Below are 22,545 nucleotides of genomic sequence, written 5' to 3' on the forward strand. Positions count from 1 at the left end.
GCCTGGGTGGTTGGTTGGTTGGTTTGTTGTTTTACGCCGCACTCAGCAATATTCCAGCTATATGACGGCGTTCTGTAAATAATCGAGTCTGGACCAGACAATCCAGTAAATGACATCATGAGCATCGATCCACGCAATTGGGATACGATGACATGCTTCAAGCAAGTCAGCGAGTCTGACCACCCGATCCTGTTCGTCGCCTCTTACGGCAAGCATGGGTTGCTGAAGACCTATTCTACCCTGGATCCTGTGTATTTTTATATACACAGGATTGCAACTGGGTTTATTTTTCGAGTTTAGTTTTCATATATACTGAACAGCATTAACAACGCACCACCATGAAAATGGATGTATTTTTATCCTGGCTTTAGTCATATGAAGAAGCATGAAGAAGAACAGCTCGTCAAAACACATTCCTAACTTTTTTTGTGAGCGACATCGCCAAAACGCAACAAATTGCGTACACATCATGGAAAACGTGTTTTGTTTCACGGGAAGCATGCGGAATAGGGCTATAAAAGACAGACTTTTAAAAGCCACAAAACTTGTTGCTGCAGACGTAAAGGGTACTGACACAAGAAGTGCCAAGATTAACAGTAGAGGAACGTGAACGTGCCTTTGGCATGTTTCAAGTTGGTACGTCAAGTAGAGTCGTTGCACAGCGGTTTCAATGCCATCATTCAACAGTCCTCAGGCTAATGAGCAGATTCCAGCAGACAAGAACCACCAGAGATCGACTACGTCCGGGTCAACGTCGTGTAACTACACCACGTCAGGATTGCCATATTGTTCGTCGGCAACTTCGTGATCGTACACTTCCGGCTACCAGGACTGCAGCAACCGTACAAGGCCGACGGGGTGTGATCAGCGCTGACACCGTACGTCGACGTCTCCGCTCAGCAGTGCCACGTGCTCGACGTCAATATGTTGGACCCATACTCACTGATCGACGTCGAAATGAACGTCTGCGTTTGGCCAAAAGGCATCGTCAGTGGAAATTGCGGCAGTGGCATGGTGTGCTGTTCTCTGATGAGTCCCGTTTTCATTTACGGAATGCTGACGGTCGACTGCGAGTGTGGCGTCGACGTGGAGAACGCTACCACAATGACTGCGTTGTACAGACAGATCGATAGAGGGGGGGGGGGTGGGGGTGGGGGTGGGGGGGGGGTGGGGGGGTGTCATGGTGTTGGGCGGCATCAGTCATAACGATCGAACAGAGCTCCATGTTTGTCGTGGAAGAGTTAATGCCCTTTACTACAGGAATAACATATTGGCAAATCACGTCATCCCATTCTTTCATCAGCACCAGGATATGCACACCTTCCAGCAAGATAATGCAAGAGCGCACACAGCACGTGTTTCAACACAGTACCTAGCGAACAATAATGTGCCTCTGCTTCCATGGCCAGCCCTGTCACCCGATCTATCGCCAATTGAACATCTATGGGATTACCTGGGTCAACGCCTCTCACATCGTCCGCAAGTACAGAACCTGAGAGAACTTGAAGACGTTGACGTTGAGAAGACGTTGTATGGCCTGTGTTGCTGCCAATGGTGGACATACCAGATATTGACTTTTCATTTTAACCCTATGTGTCTTCCTTACACTGATGACGTAAATGTAATTACTGTGTGGTATTCCTGTTTCCTTTGTCGTCTTTCTTAATAATCCGTCTATGTCTGTTCTAATTAAAATCGGTCATTGCTCAAGTTGTTTTTGTAATATTTCAAGATTTATTGCTGGTGCGTTTTCAATGCTGTTCAGTATATTATAAATAGTGGAAATTAGAGTCGATTATTGCTGTACAATATGCACTTAACAAAAACAGCTGCAAAGACGACCGAGGTAGGTGGAAAGTCAGTAACGATTATGGCCTTCTCGAGCTGATATCACCTCATGGCAACGACTGCCCAGAGACACGTCCCACAGATGTTCAACGGGGGACAAGTCTGGCGAGAAACTTAAAACAAGTGCGACGTGGGGTCTGGCATACATACTGTTTCTCATGGCCATGTCTCTCTGTCAAGATTATGGCTTTACTCACGAAATATTCTGTATTGATGAGATGGCCAAATTGTGGTCGAGACTTTTTATTTAGGCTGAGTTATATTTTTTCAAGCAGATGTAGGCTGAGTTTTATTTATTTACACAAAAGTATGAGCTGTGTTGGGTATTTTTTTTAAAATTTGTGATTCAGTTAATGTTAGAGGACCTAACTAGGTTAGGTTGTGTGCTCCGGGGCACCAATATCAACTACTACCACTGTGTGCTGACCGGGTATATAGTGCGTCTTGTAAATACCTACCTGTAAAGAGTTTATGTACTGCAATATATCGACTCGATGTCACCGAGAACCGTACGTCGAACATTGTGCATACAGGACTATGCAATCACTGATTAATAACGTTGCAAGTGTCTGTGACCCAGGTTAATCATATCCAATGCTAAACTGTGATAGTTTCTCCATTTCTGGTGTATTGCAATGGTAAACGTCCCCAATAATAATCTCTACCTACCATTTAAACAGAGCCGATGCTTGCCACCATTTTGTGAACCTCAAATAGTCCTTCCCATCTTGAGATGGCTTATTTCCTGATGAACTGTATTGTAGTTTCGGTTTCGAAGTCACTGAAAAAAAGATTCAACACACATTACTTACAGAAACCCGTTCATAAAATTTTGTTTTACAGTAAATTCTCTTTAATAATCCAAAACCATTTATCTACCACAGTAGATATCGCTGTGTGAGATCCAGTCTCCAAGGATATATCACTTCAATGAAATTGCGTTACAATGCTTTGCAGACCATTGTGATGTCATTGGTAACCATGCCATCCCAATCTCTCTACCACTGCAGTTGACCCTTGAAGATCCGGGCTAGAATAGGTCTTCAGCAACCCATGCTTGTAAGGGGCGACTAACGGGATCTGGTGGTCTGACTTGGTTGATGCATGTCACTGTATCCCAATTGCGTGGATCGATGCTCATGGTGTCAATCACTGGCTTGTCTGGTCCAGACTCGATTATTTACAGACAGCCGTCATGTAGCTGGAATATTTCTGAGTGCAGCTGATAAGATGTACTTTTTACACTGGTTATATTACTGTTTACAAACTGCGGAAGTTAAAACAAGGGCGGAGAAACTGAGGAACCGAGCAACAAGAACAAACTTCACATCTCTGGAAGCTCTGATGAGATGAATTCATCTTATTTATGGTCCAATATGTATTCAAGGACATTTACCCACAAATGGACTAAGGAAACGTTATCTTACGGAAACATCTGGCATAATCATAAATAAAAAATAATACTTTTGTCTTATGCACATCAGAAATATCACTCAGCAGCCATATTGTATTTGTAGGAACCACACAGTTCAATTCCACTGCACACCGTCCGACAACTGGCCGACCAAGAGTTACCACCCCTGCACAGGATCGCTACATTCGACTGTTCCACCTACGTCATCGCAATGCCACAGCTAGGAGGATATCGGACCAGACTGTCAGGAACCATCTTCGCGAGGCTGAAATCCGACCCAGAAGACCAGTTATCGTCCCTGGTTTGCAACAGGTCCATCGACAGCGACGCTTGCGTTAGTGCCACACCTTACAGCCTTTGGATTTGAGAAACTGGAGTGTGGTTCAGCGATGAATCACGATTTCCTCTTCACCGGCGAGATGGAAGACAACGTGTTTATCGTCGTCGAAATGAGAGTTGTGTACGTGATTTCGACAATTTCGGTGGTGGTAGTGTCATGGTGTGGGGGGCCATATCCTACACCACGAGATCTGACTTGGTTTCGGTTCAGGGAAATTTAACAGCAAATCGCTACACGAATCAAATTCTTCAACCTCACCTCCTTCTAATCATTGACCACCAGAGGCAGCTGTTTCAACAGGAAAACGCTCCACCGAACACAGATCGTGTCACGGGAGACTACCTACATAATGTCAACATCAACGCCTTGCCCTGGCCGTCGACATCTCCAGATCTCAATCCAATCGAACACCTCTCGAATGAACTCGATCGACGTGTACGTCAAAGTCAGAACACGCCGCAGAAAATGAATCAGCGATGAATCACGATTTCTTCTTCACCGGCGAGATGGAAGACAACGTGTTTATCGTCGTCGAAATGAGCGTTTTGCCCCACATTGTGTACGTGAATTCCACATCCAGATCTCAACCCAATCGAACACCTCTGGGATAAACTCGATCGACGTGTACGTCAAAACGCCGCAGACACTTCCACAACTGACCAACGCGTTACAGCAGACTGGCGCAGAATTCCGCAGGACAGAGTTCGTACACTTATCCAGTCAGTGCCGAGGAGATGCAGAGCCGTGATTGCTGCATGGGGCGGTCACACGAGATACTGAGTTCAGCGCAAACTTGTTGCCTTATGTGACATGTCAATGAACAGTTTTCAATGCCTTTGTACAACGACAACATGTGACTATCGAGCGCCAAAATTTCATATTTGTATCTATGATATTAAATTAAATATATCGACTTTATTAGGTACAATAAATTTTCTAAAAATCTACCTGTGCGTTTCTTTTTTTGAAGAATGTATGCCAAAAGTGCGAAAATGCGAGATCGCGAGAACGTCCCTGTCGCATTCTCGTGATTTGTGTACATAGCATTTTTTGTCACGTTCACGCGTTCTCCTCTGAGGCTGTACACGGGCCTATTCCAAAGAATTTTGTATTTATCATTTTCCGTGATGGCGCCCTGTTCATATTCGTACCATGGATGGACATCTGAGTCAAAACCACAAGCATGACGAAGACGGTAATAAAAAGATCGAGTCACTCCATCAAGTCGCTTAAGATACTGTGTTTGTGCCAAAGCTGGGCATCAACTAACAATGTGTTGTACAGTGTCATTAAATTCATTGCATAATCTGCATTTCATATTTACATTTTGATGCAAAATCGCATATTGACCGTTTCGAGTGGGAAGTGACTGGTCCTGAGCAGCAAACAGAAACCCTTCTGTTTTACTTTTCAGACCAGCCGACTTTATTCCCGCGAATGACTCCGCGGGGTTGCTGATCCTCTCAACACACTGCACATTAACTCGTTGCAGTGGTCGTTCATATAGCCTCTGCTTGAACACCTGAGTCCTGGCCGATTTGATACGGCACTTAGCTTGGTTTACACTGTCCAGTAGTACAGAACCATCAAGAAAATCAACACTCACACTGAAGATATGTCAGACATCCTTGGCTCGCTAAAAAAAAATGTGGAATGCCTTGTTTTCATCTTCTTGACATGCTTTTACAAGAGGATCATCAGACAAATAAAAGTGTGCAAAATTGCGCAATACAATTCTATCATGAAAAGCCTCCACGTTAATCAAACCACGCCCTCCCATTATAATTGGTAAATATAAGCGAATGAGGGAAGAGCGAGGGTGGGTTGATCTATTGTCTGATGATTCAGAAGCCCAGAGTTGACACGATTGTCGCGGGTTGGTAAATGTTCGCAATTAATTAAGTGATTCTTTTTGTGGATTGCGGAAATTTTCGTTTAATTTTTGCCTATATGAGTCATTCCAGGCGATTGGAAATATACTCTACCAAAAAAAAGAAACGCAAAGCCAGATTTGTGTGAGGTAGGAAAATACATTGATACAAGGAACCGAAAAAGGTATTGAGCCAAAATTTTGTGGAGAGAACACTTGGTGATTGTAGTCATCTCAGTTATCGGTACATAGGAAAAGTCCAAGGTGAAGGTCAGCTACCATCAATAACGCGTATGTACCCCGTTGGAATCGATAGCGGCCCTGCCCATGGAAGAGACGAGTATGCGAATGACATCCTGGGGAATGGTAGCCCACTCGGCCTGCAACGCAAACGCCAACTGCTACAACGTCTGGGGTTGTGGTTGACATCGGCGTTGCCGTCTATCCAATTCATCCCACAGGTGCTCTATCGGATTCAAAACCGGGGATCTGGAGGGCCAGGGGAGAACATCAACGTTGTTGTTGTGTAGACAGTCTCTTGTGATCCGTGCTGTATGCAGTCGAGCGTTGTCCTGCTGGAATACACCGTTGCCTTTGGCTGCAATTGGGAGGACGTGTGGTAGGAGACTTTCGTTGATGTATCGTTTAGCCATAAGACTGCCCTGGATATGGACCAAACCTGTCCTGCCATGATGAGAGATTTCTGCCCACATCATAGTGGTACCCCCATCAAACCTGTCCTGTGCGCAGTTTCCGGCGTAACGTTCTCCCCGACGTCTGTAGACCCGTGTTCTTCCATCCCCTCGACGGAGGAGAAGTCTGGTTTCGTCGCCCGACATCTCTCCATCGCAGTTAAGGCCATACCCTGTGTTGACGATACCAATGCAGTCGCTGTAAGCGTCTTGCTCGCAGACCTGTTGCTCTTAAACGGTTTCGTACGGTCTTGTCGGAGATTCTGCGCTCTCCGGGTATTGGGGATGCGGATGTGGTCGTCCTTTCACGTAGGTGGCGCAGTCAGATGTAGCGATCTTGGGCGGGGGTGGTTACTCTTTGTCGTCCCGACCGTGGCCGATCACGTGTTGATCCATGCTATTGAAACCGATCCCATAGCCTTGTGATGGTGCTGAGCGCTACATTGAATGAAACAAACTCTGTGCGTAGCTTCCATGTAGTGACTGTGGAGGCTTTTCGCATTGTTGTGCAAGTAACAAAAGGAGAAGTGCCCACATGGTATATAATATACATACAACGTTTTAAAGTAATTTCATCACATTTATAAGAACAATAAGCTGATTAATAAGTCCATGGGTATGCTTTATTGTTTTGTTCCCATGTTTACATCATGTACTGTTACAGAGTAAGAGAAGGATTGGAAAATGGGATTCCACCAGACAAGTACTAAAATAACAACTGTTGTTTATTAAACGGAAACGTTCTTATGAAAAACATTGACTACTAATTTCTTCTCTCACTTTTAATTCAGTTCCCATTTTTCAGTTCTTCGAAACTGTTAAGATTAACGTTAACATGATCACAAGTTAATGAGCCTGTGAGATCTGTCATATCTATCACTAGCTTTCTCCATGTTAATTCATTTCCAATATCCTCCACTAGTTTTTTAGAAACAGTTAGCAAACCATTTGCATTCTATTCTTAAGCAAAATGTATCTCATCTTTGTGAGATGTGTATGCAATCCATACAATAAATATTCATTCATAAATATATTGATGGGTATGGGAAATTGAAACTCTTTTCGAAGTGAATTGTGGGAAAATGTCTGTCTGGGGAGGTGTCCAACCCCTGATACATTGACAAGGTATTGAAAACAAGTATATTTTGTTTTCATTTCATAGACTAGCAAATAGGTAATAACATAATGAAATGATAAAATCATTCCGAGGGATCGTAGTGACGTTTATGTTCATAAAGCAACAACGAGGGTATTTCTTTGATATAAATAAGGCTGACGAAGAGACAACGCGCAAATATAAGCAACTACACCTGTATCGAAATGAAACAGACGATTAAATGTGCAGAGATGTCGTGACTACAAAACTTGATGCACATGGTAAACAAGTTCATGCTGATAGGGGGTTTAGACTTCATGGCTTTGCGGGGAATTGTTTGTGGGAAATAATACACGGGTGGAACAATACAAAAGTAAAGTGGTGAAGCAACTGATTTGAAAAAGAGGTCTTGTGTATCAGTAAAAATATTTAACTGATAAGGTTTCTCACTGACCTTCGCATATGAGGTGTGATGTCCTGTGCAGGAAGTGGCAATGTTGTAACTAACGTGTTGGGCCTCCCCAATTAACATTTGCTCATTCATGTTAAACCAACATTTTACGTGTCTATTCTGGAAGTGGACTGACACGACACGTGTTAATAAGTGTTAAAGCACTTCCAGCACTGTTAAAGAATTGTGCATTCTTAGAAGTGTCTATCCACATAACATTAACTTAACATAAACTAAAGTGTCTACATACTCTGAATTCAAGCATGTACTTAAAGACAACCTACTCAAGATATACACATGATCACTATTATGCCTTATAGTTTATAATGTTACAATATAAATTTTATATTCGTGACAATACGTTCATTGGCCTGAAGCATTTTATGCTTTCAAAACACTCGAACCTTATAATCAGAAATACGGTTGTACAGGAATGACCCAGCCAAGCCAAACACATCACAGGTGTATGTGGAAATGCGTTTAGATTGATACATCATATGTACCAATTTACGTACAATAAAGATCCCTTACAGTTGAGCCACTTTTCCTCTCTATCAGAAGCGTTTCAACATACTACAATTCCATTCGATTTTCTACAAAATACTACAATACCATTCTATATTCTCCAAAATACTACAATACCATTCTATATTCTCCAACATATTACAATACCATTCTATATTCTCAAACATACTGCAATACCATCCTATATTCTCTAACATACTACAATACCATTCTATATTATACAACATACTACAATACCATTCTATATTCTCCAACATACTACAATACCATTCTATATTCTCCAACATACTACAATACCTTTTCATATTCTCCAACATACTGCAATACCATTCTATATTCTACAACATACTACAATACCATTCTATATTCTACAACATACTACAATACCATTCTATATTTTCCAACATATTACAATACCTTTCCATATTCTCCAACATACTGCAATACCATCCTATATTCTCCAACACACTACAATACCATTCCATTTTCTACAACATACTACAATACCATTCTATATTCTCCAAAATATTACAATACCATTCCATATTCTCCAGCATACTGCAATATCAGTCCATAATTTCCGAAAATAAAAGCCATGATTATACTACTGTCTTTATAATACCATCGACTGACTGTTCCACTTTGAAATAGGCCTCTCTGAAATATCAATATCAATTTGTAGACATACAGATCCTAGATCCATAAATTTGACGTTTCCAGATAGTCCATTGGATTTTTTGTCAAAAATAATCCACCTTCTTAATACTGTGGTCTTATAAGGCGTGTACATATAATCTAACAATCACGATTGCTGCACAGTAGACCAGGGAAAGATCTCGATTTAATGTTGACTAGGTGTTACCACTGTGGACTAGGTATGCGTGTAAGAAAGCTGCAAATTCGTTCATGAGATCGTGCTTATTACTTAAAATAGCACAAGAAATAAATACCTTTTGCGAAAATAGAGCCACAAGGATCTGTAACTCACCTGAATTATGATGTAATAATTTGATAACACTTCAACCGTATATTGGTTCAAATATCTTTATAGCTGCAATTGATAGAATTATCATTAAACCGCCCGCGTGTTATCAGAAATGAGCGGACCCCTGTAACTTGATAGTATAAGTTATGGTGTCTTTAGTTGGCGTATGCGGTGTCATATTAGATTGGTAGAACCATATTGTGCGAGGCGTATACGGCAACAAAAGACATCATATCGAATTTATTGTGCCGAAAAGTTTACATAATTTGGTGTCTTTATCACACATGAAAACTTGACACTTACAACCGGCATAAACGACAGGACTAGTACATGTCTTTCCGATACTTCCGATTAAATGGAAACATACACGTAAACAATGGAATATATAATACACTAAATGTGAACGTTTAAACAAGTATTTTAGGTAAAATGGATAGTATTTTCATAAATATGCCAGCATGTTATCTGAAATCTGCGGGCAACTGTAACTTGATAGCAGTCCGCCTTCCCCTTCCAAAGGGCTGCTATCTATTGGTGTCACGTTTCTTGTTTGTGACGTCATCCTATATTATGTTCTATGACGTTGCTATTTACAAATCAGTTACTTCCGTTGTAAGCTTTTTTTCTCTTTCATTTTTATTAATAAAGTCAGAAACGTGGTTTCTTTCACCGCAAACACGAAAACGTCGTTTTTTTCCGTATATGGTCATTGGACGGAAAAACGACTAAAAATTCATTAAAATTGAATAATTGGTTAGCGTCTAGAAAGTGTCCGGTAAAGCGTCGAGTTTTTCAAGCGTAAAATGGACGGAAAAACGATGCTTTTTGCTCCGCCTTGTACAACTGTTAACGGACAACCAGATGGCGCTGGTCCCCCGGCGCACGTGATGCAGAAGGCTTCCTTTCGGAAGCATTAGGTTTCGTATTTCTGGCATGTCTTGCTCTAGTATCTGTCGCTCGCAGCGAGATTTGCTGATTAATCAGTTTTAGGATATTTAACATGTTAATGGAATTCAGACACGCGCCAAGAAGTCAAACCAAACCATGTACCAAGGTTATTGAGATAACATATCCCTCCGCTATGCACAGTTACCTCTATCGGATAATGGGTTGTGTTTCATTTTGTTATAACAGTAACTAATTTTGTAATGTGAAGTTTACACGATATACGTCTTTTCCATAGGTCGAGAGGTGGGTCACATGACGTTTTTCACGTGACTGTATTCTTGAAATTACGTAAGCACTGACTACTCCACATTCCTGGGGAAAACACTGGGAATTCCCTAGTACGAATTCATCCAGAAGCGTTGTTTCTCATCATTTAGACCCTTTAATTTTGAAAATAGCGTCTTAGCATACTCTGAGATTATTCATAGAGTTTGGTTGCATGCCCGTTCAAGGATACCCTCGCTACAACCCATCCTAGAGAAATAAAACCCAAAAATCCAAACTATCGTAGTGACAATCTGCAGCAATTTATGAAATTACCTTAGTATCTATTTGACACATCTTTACAATCACCTTTCAATCATCGGCCAATTGATCAGTGATCACAAAGGCTTGAAATCGCCACAGGCTAATTAACAACTTCGGAAATATCTCCCGTCCCGGTAGTTCTTAACAGACCTCCTCATCTAATGAGGATATGTTTTGGAATATATTCCTTGTAAACAAACTAAAATAGATGTTCCTCGCTTTTGGGGGAACTATTTTATTCCGGAATGGCCTATTAAAGCTAATAGTAAGTCAAGGCACCATGCGCGTATATGATCTGTTATTATATGTGTTTAACAAATACGGTTTTGGGAGTTCATTAAATACACTGACGCAAGTATATTCTAATCAATTGGATAATTGAATATGCTTTATTTTACATATTACATAACATCACCACACAAAACTTGGTAAGTTGCAGTAACACACTACGGTGATCGCATTAAACACCACTTTGAACAGTATTTCAGTTATATCACGGTGTATCAGACTGATGTGGTATAAAAATCCGAAGTGGTTCAGGCCATCCAACGGGTGTTCGCGAAAAGGTGAGCGTATTCTGCCAGACAGGTGGTATCCATCACAAACACATGCAAGGACCTTGGAAACGAGCTACATGTAAATATGCCAAAAACACGAGAATGCGTGTTTTTGATACATAACACTTTTTGTCAAAAATCGACAACGCGAGAATGCGACATTTTGACATGATGAAAATCTCGCAATCTCGCAATCTCGACTTGTCAAATTAGGCCACAAAAATCGCGAGAACGCGAGAATGCGACATTTTATTTTCTTGCGATCTCGCATTCTCATGTTCTAGTGTTTTAGACGCTGTCCGTGCGCATGCGTGATATCAGAAGCTCAAGGCACATGCGCACATTAGTAGTCCTGCACAGTGGTCATGCTTCTATCATTCTCTTCTTTCTCCAAGTAGCATTTAGAAAATGTATGACTTGAGCTTGAAAATGCTATCATGTAATTTACATACACAAAGACCCATGTAGAGTAGAGTAGACTCCTCTCCCTTTGGTGCTGTTTTCTATGTACTTTAAATTAAAACCCTCAACATGCTAAACATAATTTAACAAAAGAAATTGTGTACATGAATGTTCATGGATAGTGAAAACATTAAAGTGTGAGGAACCTGGAAACAATATATATCACTGTCAGTGATAGAGTAAATATTGCTTAAAGCCACATCAGCAGTATTGCTGTAACAGTTACAGAAATAATCACATTATTATTCATCTAAACAAAATTCTCCAAGACCAATTTGTAGCATTCGGCTAAAATGAGATTGTCCGATGTTTTTACACGACACCATAGTCGCTACTTTAGGCCATTCAAAATTAATTAATAGATTATCATCCTTTCCCACCTGACTACAAAACATCCCGCCTTACATTATTCTATTGCCTCAAACTTCCTAGAAATAGAAATATCGCTAATATGTGTGTTCCTACTCCGTGCACGTAGCCCCACTGAACACGCATGTTGCATGTGAATCGCATCCTTCGACAGCAATTGTACACAGATGCCTTAAATAGTTCGACAAGAAAACAATAACATCTTTATACTGAGTAAGTACCCCCAATATCCAGCCTGAGGGACCGGCATGGCTCTGAATAAGTGAGTGAGTTTGGCTCAACACCGCTTTGAACAGTATTTATATTTCAGTTATTCCCTGGCTTGTCAGCTTTAAATGGGACGAAACACACCATCATAGGTTACTGGCACGCCCAAGGGACGCAACTTTACGTACACAGCGAATTGCGACGCCTCAGAGGACTGAGCCACTAGGTCACTGTCAAGGTAATTGGCAGAAAAAGCACGAGAACGCGAGATCGCGACATTGGTCAAGGGTCGCAATCTCACGTTCTCGCGTTTTTGAAAATAGTTGCATATGACTGAAAAGGCAATTGACACAAAAGCACAAGAACGCGAGATCGCGAGATACCAACATTGGTCAGGTGTCGCGATCTCGCATTCTCGCGTTTATTACGGTTTGAGTCGAAACATCCAGCGCTTGCCAATCAGAATTCGCATTAACACATAATGACATATTATAATAAACATTCTTCATTTGCACTGGTAGTTACACTGATTAATGAATTGAATTGATTGTCTCTGTATAGTTTTTGTGTACTCCAACCCTGCATTGAAGCCTGCAGCAAAGTCATACATGATGTATTGACGTGGTCCCAGCTGGCATAACTTCATCTATTCATCTGAGGCAACAGCTTCTTTTTGGAAACAACTGGGTCATCACTGATCCATGAATATATTCTTACCGCTATTGTCAACGTTGTCAGGAATTTGTTTTGTTGGCAAATCGAAATTGGTTATTCACTAGCATTCTCAAGCATTGATGTTTCATATTTCTATACAGGAGTATTGGTTGATAACAACATCTGGTGTCACATGACACCAAAAGATAAGAGGTATATCTGAAGTCAATAATATTTTATTCAGGAAACAATAGTCAGAGTTAGTAACCCCACCAGATTTTGCATCATGTCCAAATCTCGCGTACTCGCGATTTCGCATTCTCGTGCTTTTGGCATATTTAGTTCGTTTCCAATGGTCGATATCGCGAGACTGCGAGATCGCGAGAATGTCTCTTACAGTATTCCATAGGTAATAATATATGTCATACTTTTGACAAAATGTATTGACTCAGAGCATTATTGTTAATCACAGCGTATAGACTCGGCATGCAGATGAACTCATCAGCGCATTTTTACACTTTATCTATTAATTGGCATGTTAGACTTCTATTTCATAACTCAGATATATTTGCACGGATCACTATGGAATTTTGGAAGGGACATTGTCGCGTTGTCGTATTGTCGCATTGACGCCCTTGCAAAAACAAACAAAACGTGTCAAAATTAACCAAAGCGCGACAATTCGACAACACAACATTTTGGCCATTAGTCGCATTGTCGCGTTGTCGCATTGTCGCTCTTTGAATAATATTTTTCTATATTTTACAAAAGGGCGACAATGCCTGAACGCGAGATTTTCAAAGTCAAAATATGTCTTTTCGCATTGTCGCCCCATCATAAATATGTATAAAAGGCGTAAGTTAATGTTGCAGTTAGGGAGCGGTAACCAAGTTATATCTGTCGTAGAAGTTCGGGATTGCCTAAAAGTCGGGCCGGGCCGGGTCAAGACGTGCCAAAGTGTTACTGGCTAATTACTTCATTATCGGCGATCATACCTACATATAACTGATGGAACATACACACATGACATTAATGAACAATCATCAAACAAAAAAGTGCACCATAAATAAGTAATTCGGAATAAATCGCTTGAAAACCAGAAAGTGGAGCTGTGTGTAAGCGTCGCTGATCTTGGTAACATGTAAAAGAGCAATCGTTAAACGAAATAAGATCAAATACTTCTAGCTATCGTGATACAAATTTCCATCTGTCGGCATAGCGTTTATATTTATAGGAACGTACTATATATAAGTAAATACTACTTTATAATATCACTGATCGTCGTATTTAAAGCAGACACGTTGGTTAAAGTAGACCTCTTCTCTCCATACTCTCAACAGTCTCACAAGTGTTCGGTCCGACTTGGCCCGGGCTGTCAAAATCAACTTAAACCTCACAGATGTATCATCAAATGGATTCACACCTATAGATTAGTATTATATCTTACTTACTTACTTACTTTGGAGATTTAACGTGTGCTTTCCGACTGATGCGTATTTCGCACACGGGCCCGGCCAGGCCATTTAATGTGTTTCCGAAAGGGGCGAGGGTGGTCTGTGCAACCCAAGAGGGGGCTTTAGGGGTTGCTTATATAGAATTTGGGAATTTTGAGATTTGGAATAGATGCCGATGGGGTTGGGGAGGAGAACTAAGGGAGCTGGGTATGGTGGATGCGTTTTATTAGTTCCGTTTTGATTAAGAATACGCCTAAGGCCTTGAAGTTTTCTAGTTTATTTTGTGGGTTTAGTATTGCTTCTAGAGTGAGAGCCTTGTTTAGATTGAGGGTGGTTTGTAATGCGGTTCGATGTGTTAGGTAGTGTGTGCAGTGGATGAGTGCGTGTTCTGGGGTTTCTGGTTGTTTGCAGTGTGGGCAGTTACCTGTAGTGTGTTTTTTAATTTTTTTTAGGTGGTTATTTAGGTTGGTGTGTCCTGTTTGGAGTTTAGTGATTACTCTGTCGATTTTTTTTGATGGATGGAGAATTTTTGGTTTGGTTAGTGGTTTGCTGAGCACTCTTTTGATTTGGCTATTTGAGTTGAGATATAGGTTATGCCATTTTTTGTGATTTTTTGTTTGTTTACACTTTTAATTTCTGATTTTGAGATGGGTAAGTTTAAGCTTATTTCTGGGATTTTGAGGGATAGTTTAGCTGCTTTATCGGCGTTTTCATTACCGTATATTCCTACGTGGGCGGGTATCCACAAGAAGGTTATTTGTTTGCCTGCCTTAGTTAGGTCGTTGGAGCTTTTAAGTATTTGATTTATTAATTTAGGTCGGTTTTTGGTATTTTTGTTTTGTAGGGCTTGTAGTCCACTTAGGGAGTCAGTAAGTATTAGGATTTTTTGGTGGTTTTTGGATTCTTGATTGTGGAGGGCTGAGGCCATGCCCATTAGTTCTGCCGTGAATATTGATTGGTTATTTGGGAGTCGGAAGGATTGTGTGGTTTTAGTTGGTTGTGTGGTATGGACTCCGAAACCTGTGTGTTTGGAGGTCGGATCTGAGGATCCGTCCGTGTAAATGTGACACCAATTTGGCCAATTTTTGTGTATGTATGCTAGTGTGGTAGTCTTAGCTATGTTTGGGTCGGTTTGTTTATTTATTTGGCTAGCTAGTGTTGTGTCTATTTTGGGTATTTTAAGTTTAGGGGTGAAGACATTTGATTATTTGCAGTTTTGTTTAAGATTTTTAATTTGGTGTTCATTTAGGTAGTTTGTTATTCTTTGGGATATTGGGGTAAGTAAGGGGTGTTTACGAGCTAGAGCTTGGTTTTTAGGGCTGATGTTTTGGTTTATTAAGTTTTGGATGAGAGTGTTTGATTGGGACGCGGCCCAGAAATTTAAGCTTAGCTGTTCCCTGCGTAGACTTAGTGGCATTTCTCCTGTTAAGGCCTGAAGTGAGGTGTAGGAGGTGCCATGTTGGGTGCGTGTAATGAGTTTGAGAGCCTGATATTGTATTGAGTCAAGTTTTTTAGATAGAGAGTTGTTTAGGGTGTTGTATATGCCGCAGCCGTAGTCTAGTTTTGATCTAATTAGGGATATGTAGAGAGAGAGGAGAGTATCTTTGGAGGCTCCCCAGTTAGAGCCAGTTAGGCATCTTAGGGTGTTTAGGTCTTTACTGCATTTAGTTGTTAGGTTTTGGATGTGAGCATCCCAGTATTATATCTACCTAAATATCTCTTTTTAGTGTCTCAGATCGCAGTATTTATAGAAGACAAGGTGCTCAAAGTGAAGCCCTTTTCCCTCTACATTCTCAACATAGTCTCTATCAGAAGTGTTTGGCTTGTGCTCGGTCCGACTTGTCCCGGGCTGTCAAAATCAATTATACACACAGATGTATCATCAAATGTGTTAATATCTGTAGCTTAGTGTTGTATCTACCTATAAAACACTTCATAATGTCACAGTACATCGTATTTAAAGAAAACTTGGTGCTCAAAGTGAAGCCCTTTCCCCTCTACATTCTCAACATAGTCTCTACCAAAGTGTTTGGCTTGTGGTGGGTCCGACTTGGCCCGGGCTGTCAAAATCAACTTTAAACACACAGATTTATCATCAATGTAGAGGGAAAAGGGCTTCACTTTGAGCACCAAGTTTTCTTTACATACCGAGATCTGAGACACTATAAAGTGGTATATAGGCAGATATAATATCATTTTCTCTTGGAACATCTATAAGATGTACAGCTACATGTATTTACCAAAAGAAAGAATCTACGTTTTTACTTCATTAAATAAACATTCACTCATTGAACATCTCCAAGAGTTTTGTTCATGTTGAGATCCACTGAAGTGGTTAGTTCACTTGTTACATTTATATAGAACAGAACGATATTTGTGATTAAATATGATTGTGGATACATTTACCTTGGCTATATTTTAAAATTCAACAATAGCTTGCGTGTGGTTTGTTTGGAAGCATAAAATCAACTATTGTTTGTAAAAACCATTTGTGTGTTAATATATATGTTTTTTTAAAGGAAGAGGTGTTTGAATAAATAATTATTTGTGTGTTCACAAACCCCTATCATGTAATTATATTTTCCTGTATAACATGTTGTTTGCATGTAAAATGCATGTTCACCTATGTAGAAAGTCAATAAGCGAAATAAAACTGAGTAACAGACTGTGTATTACAGATCCATAGAAATACGATTGCATAGACGATCAATTCAGAATACAGCAGGTGTAAGGTGTGGCTTATTGAAATAAATCTCGATGACTTATTGAAATGTATTTCGCAGGTAATAATCAATAAACATTGTGACAGAAAAACAAGTGAAGGATTGAGCTGAATTTTAGTTTTGCGAAAAAGGTCCGTGGTTTCTGTGGATGAAAGTAAGTTTGACAATGTTGCAAATGATCACTTTCTTTGACTTCATTACGGATTCCTCAACCTGTATCCAGGAGAATTGTTTACAGTTAAGTAAAATTCTAATTAAGATTTCTTAAAGCTGTCACGGTGGCAAATTCAAACTTCGATATCATGGTACACAGTTCTATTGTAAAGTAAGATTGGGAGTCCGAGATGGCGCTATGTATTTTTATCTCGAATTTGAAATAAGCTGTTAAATTTATATGTTTTGTTTGTTTGGTTTTTTTGTTAAACGCCACACTCAGCAATATGCCAGCTATATGAGGGAGGTCATGCAAAAAATCAAGTCTGGACCTGACAATCCAGTGATTGACATCACGAGCATCAATCCACACAATTGGGATAAGATGACAGGCATCCAATCAACCAAGTCAGCGAGCCTGACAACCAACTCGATCCCGTTAGTCGCCTCTAACGACAACCATAGTCACCTTTTAATACAAGCATTGGTTGCTGAAGATCTGTTCTAACCCTGATCTCCACAGGTCCAAATCTATATGTATTTTTATGGTGAGGCGGTCGTGATCGGAGAATAGGTTCGAGAGTTCGGTATACACATTCGTGGTCAATATCTCTCATGTTGTGGATGATAGGGATTTTGTCATGTTTTGAAGAAATGTCATCACTGGCATGCTTTTGATGGTACACAAAACGTAAGCTTTACCTCGAACATGCTAGTTCCGGTCACAAAATATATGCTTTATCTTTTACTGATTTTTGTATTAATAACATTACAACGTTTCTCAAGGTTACAGACTCCAAGGATTCATTAAAGTGCATTTTAAGCACATAAAATTGACAACTAACACCCTGATCGCAAAACTCCTAACGATTTTTACTAAAAATAGATACGAAAACTTTTGCTGAACCCGAGATTTGAATGACTGACAAATCCGTAGTTTCTTGTGTTCTCATACATAAAACAGCAGTGTAAACATGATCTAACATGGCTTAATGTGGAATGGGTCTAGGATTGTAAACTGTCCATATTATTCCAAATTGTATGCATACACATGTGTCGTGTCTTTATTTGGTTTTGTGTCTCTACCCGCAAACATATGTGGCAAGATACACCTTCCAGGACATTGGACAATGTGGACACTGACGAAAATTTCTACAACATGTCCAAACATTCCCAAACAGACAGAATCACATGCTTTCTGAAAGTCAATCCAGCACATCGTTGTTGTCGTTGTCGTTTTTGTCGTCTACGTCATCATTATCCTTCAAGGACAGTGGACGGTATGGACACTGGAATATTTCGAATATTTGGAAATGTGTGCAATTTAATTAATATAAACACTATTTTAAGCGTCAGGAAACGGGATTTTTTATTTTTGTCATGAATGGCGAGTATAACAACTTGGGAAGCTAGCTTGACATTTCGTTAGAACGGTCCTCATACTGTCTTTGCCTTGTTTCTCCTGAATCTCATTAGTTTCAAAAGAAACAGATAAATCGGTCATACAATGCTTTCATTGGATTTATCAAAAAGGACCATATCAGGTTTGTTCGCTTGGATACGTCTGACTCTGTATGTGGGCGTATTCCAAAGAATTTTATATGTAATTATCCTTTCCCACGACGCCCTCTGCATATTCTGGGTGGTACCATTGATGGTCTCGGAGTCAAAACCACACATTACGGTAACAAGAGGATCGAACCATGCCAAAGATACTGTGTTTGTGTCAAGCTGGACATCAACTTTGACACAAAATCACACATTGACGTTTTCGAGTGGCAAGTGACTGGTTCTGGGTCGATTTGATATGGCACTTCGCTTGATTGACACTCATTTCTGTACCGTCCAGCACCATCAACAAAATAAACATTAACATTGATATTCAGTACTGCATCAATGGGTCGTTTAGGAAAATCCATTGAATGACTTGTTTTCAGTCTTGACATTCTTCACAAGAGGATTTTCAGATAAATAAATATGTGCAATAGTACACGATTAAATTCAATCATGAAAGGCCTCCTTGTTAATCACACCATAGACGTTAAAATATGGTGATGATCCTCATAATAAACAACTATCATCATCATTATCATTATAATGTTTATGTTCCCGTCACAGTACATCGTATTTAAAGAAAACAAGGTATAGATATAAACACATTTGATGATACATCCGTGAGTTTAAAGTTGATTTTGACAGCCTGGGCCAAGTCGGACCAAACACAAGCCAAACACTTCTGATAGAGACTATGTTGAGAATGTAGAGGGAAAATGGCTTCACTTTGAGAACCATGTTTTCTTTAAATACAGCGACTTGAGACACTACAAAGTGGTATATAGGTAGGTATAATACTAGTCTATAGATGTAAACACATTTGATGAAACATTTGTGTGTTTAAAATTGATTTTGACAGCCCGGGCCAAGTCGGACCCAACACTTCTGACAGAGATTTTCTTAAGAAAATACAGTAAAAGTGTTTGATTTTGACGGACAAGTTTTCTTTAAATACGATGTACCGTGATATTATAAAGTGGTATATATGTAGATATAATACTAATCTATAGATGTTAACACATTTGCTGATGCATCTGTCTGTTTAAAGTTGATTGTGACATCCCGGGCCATGTCGGACCCAACACAAGACAAACACTTTTGATAGAGACTATGTTGAGAATGTAGAGGGAAAGGGGCTTCACTTTGAGCACCTTGTTTTCTTCAAATACGATGTACTGTGACATTGTGGAGTGGTATTTAGGTAGATATAATACTTATCTATAGATGTGAATCCATTTGATGATCCATCTGTGAGGTTTAAGTTGATTTTGACAGCCCGGGCCAAGTCGGACCGAACACTTCTGACACAGATTTTCTTTATAGTAAAAATGCTTCACTTTGAGCACCTTGTTTTCTTTAAATACGATGTACCGTGACATTATAAAGTGGTATATAGGTAGATTTAACACTAATCTATAGATGTTAACACATTTGAAGATACATCTGTGCGTTTAAAGTGAAGCCCCTTTCCCTCTACATTCTCAACATAGTCTCTATCAGAAGTGTTTGGCTTGTGCTCGGTCCGACTTGTCCCGGGCTGTCAAAATCAATTATACACACAGATGTATCATCAAATGTGTTAATATCTGTAGCTTAGTGTTGTATCTACCTATAAAACACTTCATAATGTCACAGTACATCGTATTTAAAGAAAACTTGGTGCTCAAAGTGAAGCCCTTTCCCCTCTACATTCTCAACATAGTCTCTACCAAAGTGTTTGGCTTGTGGTGGGTCCGACTTGGCCCGGGCTGTCAAAATCAACTTTAAACACACAGATGTATCATCAATGTAGAGGGAAAAGGGCTTCACTTTGAGCACCAAGTTTTCTTTACATACCGAGATCTGAGACACTATAAAGTGGTATATAGGCAGATATAATATCATTTTCTCTTGGAACATCTATAAGATGTACAGCTACATGTATTTACCAAAAGAAAGAATCTACGTTTTTACTTCATTAAATAAACATTCACTCATTGAACATCTCCAAGAGTTTTGTCCATGTTGAGATCCACTGAAGTGGTTAGTTCACTTGTTACATTTATATAGAACAGAACGATATTTGTGATTAAATATGATTGTGGATACATTTACCTTGGCTATATTTTAAAATTCAACAATAGCTTGCGTGTGGTTTGTTTGGAAGCATAAAATCAACTATTGTTTGTAAAAACCATTTGTGTGTGTTAATATATATGTTTTTTTAAAGGAAGAGGTGTTTGAATAAATAATTATTTCAATTGTGTGTTCACAAACCCCTATCATGTAATTATATTTTCCTGTATAACATGTTGTTTGCATGTAAAATGCATGTTCACCTATGTAGAAAGTCAAGCGAAATAAAACTGAGAAACAGACTGTGTATTACAGATCCATAGAAATACGATTGCATAGACGATCAATTCAGAATACAGCAGGTGTAAGGTGTGGCTTATTGAAATAAATCTCGATGACTTATTGAAATGTATTTCGCAGGTAATAATCAATAAACATTGTGACAGAAAAACAAGTGAAGGATTGAGCTGAATTTTAGTTTTGCGAAAAAGGTCCGTGGTTTCTGTGGATGAAAGTAAGTTTGACAATGTTGCAAATGATCACTTTCTTTGACTTCATTACGGATTCCTCAACCTGTATCCAGGAGAATTGTTTACAGTTAAGTAAAATTCTAATTAAGATTTCTTAAAGCTGTCACGGTGGCAAATTCAAACTTCGATATCATGGTACACAGTTCTATTGTAAAGTAAGCTTGGGAGTTCGAGATGGCGCTATGTATTTTTATCTCGAATTTGAAATAAGCTGTTAAATTTATATGTTTTGTTTGTTTGGTTTTTTTGTTTAACGCCACACTCAGCAATATGCCAGCTATATGAGGGAGGTCATGCAAAAAATCAAGTCTGGACCTGACAATCCAGTGATTGACATCACGAGCATCAATCCACACAATTGGGATAAGATGACAGGCATCCAATCAACCAAGTCAGCGAGCCTGACAACCAACTCGATCCCGTTAGTCGCCTCTAACGACAACCATAGTCACCTTTTAATACAAGCATTGGTTGCTGAAGATATGTTCTAACCCTGATCTCCACAGGTCCAAATCTATATGTATTTTTATGGTGAGGCGGTCGTGATCGGAGAATAGGTTCGAGAGTTCGGTATACACATTCGTGGTCAATATCTCTCATGTTGTGGATGATAGGGATTTTGTCATGTTTTGAAGAAATGTCATCACTGGCATGCTTTTGATGGTACACAAAACGTAAGCTTTACCTCGAACATGCTAGTTCCGGTCACAAAATATATGCTTTATCTTTTACTGATTTTTGTATTAATAACATTACAACGTTTCTCAAGGTTACAGACTCCAAGGATTCATTAAAGTGCATTTTAAGCACATAAAATTGACAACTAACACCCTGATCGCAAAACTCCTAACGATTTTTACTAAAAATAGATACGAAAACTTTTGCTGAACCCGAGATTTGAATGACTGACAAATCCGTAGTTTCTTGTGTTCTCATACATAAAACAGCAGTGTAAACATGATCTAACATGGCTTAATGTGGAATGGGTCTAGGATTGTAAACTGTCCATATTATTCCAAATTGTATGCATACACATGTGTCGTGTCTTTATTTGGTTTTGTGTCTCTACCCGCAAACATATGTGGCAAGATACACCTTCCAGGACATTGGACAATGTGGACACTGACGAA

General features: G+C 39.7%; 1 protein-coding gene across 1 annotated transcript in view; it reads right to left on the bottom strand.

Moving 5' to 3' along the window:
* LOC139449359 (probable methyltransferase-like protein 24) overlaps positions 1–22,545 on the bottom strand; it is a 55,363-nt gene that overhangs the window by 7,288 nt on the left and 25,530 nt on the right. Inside the window, exon 2 of the mRNA XM_071230699.1 lies at positions 2,518–2,629. Coding sequence (XP_071086800.1) covers positions 2,518–2,629 — 112 coding nt within the window. The remainder of the gene's footprint in view (positions 1–2,517; positions 2,630–22,545) is intronic.

Source organism: Haliotis cracherodii, unplaced genomic scaffold (genome assembly GCF_022045235.1).
Source record: "Haliotis cracherodii isolate W230 unplaced genomic scaffold, xgHalCrac1.p SCAF_10, whole genome shotgun sequence".
NCBI lineage: Eukaryota > Metazoa > Mollusca > Gastropoda > Lepetellida > Haliotidae > Haliotis > Haliotis cracherodii.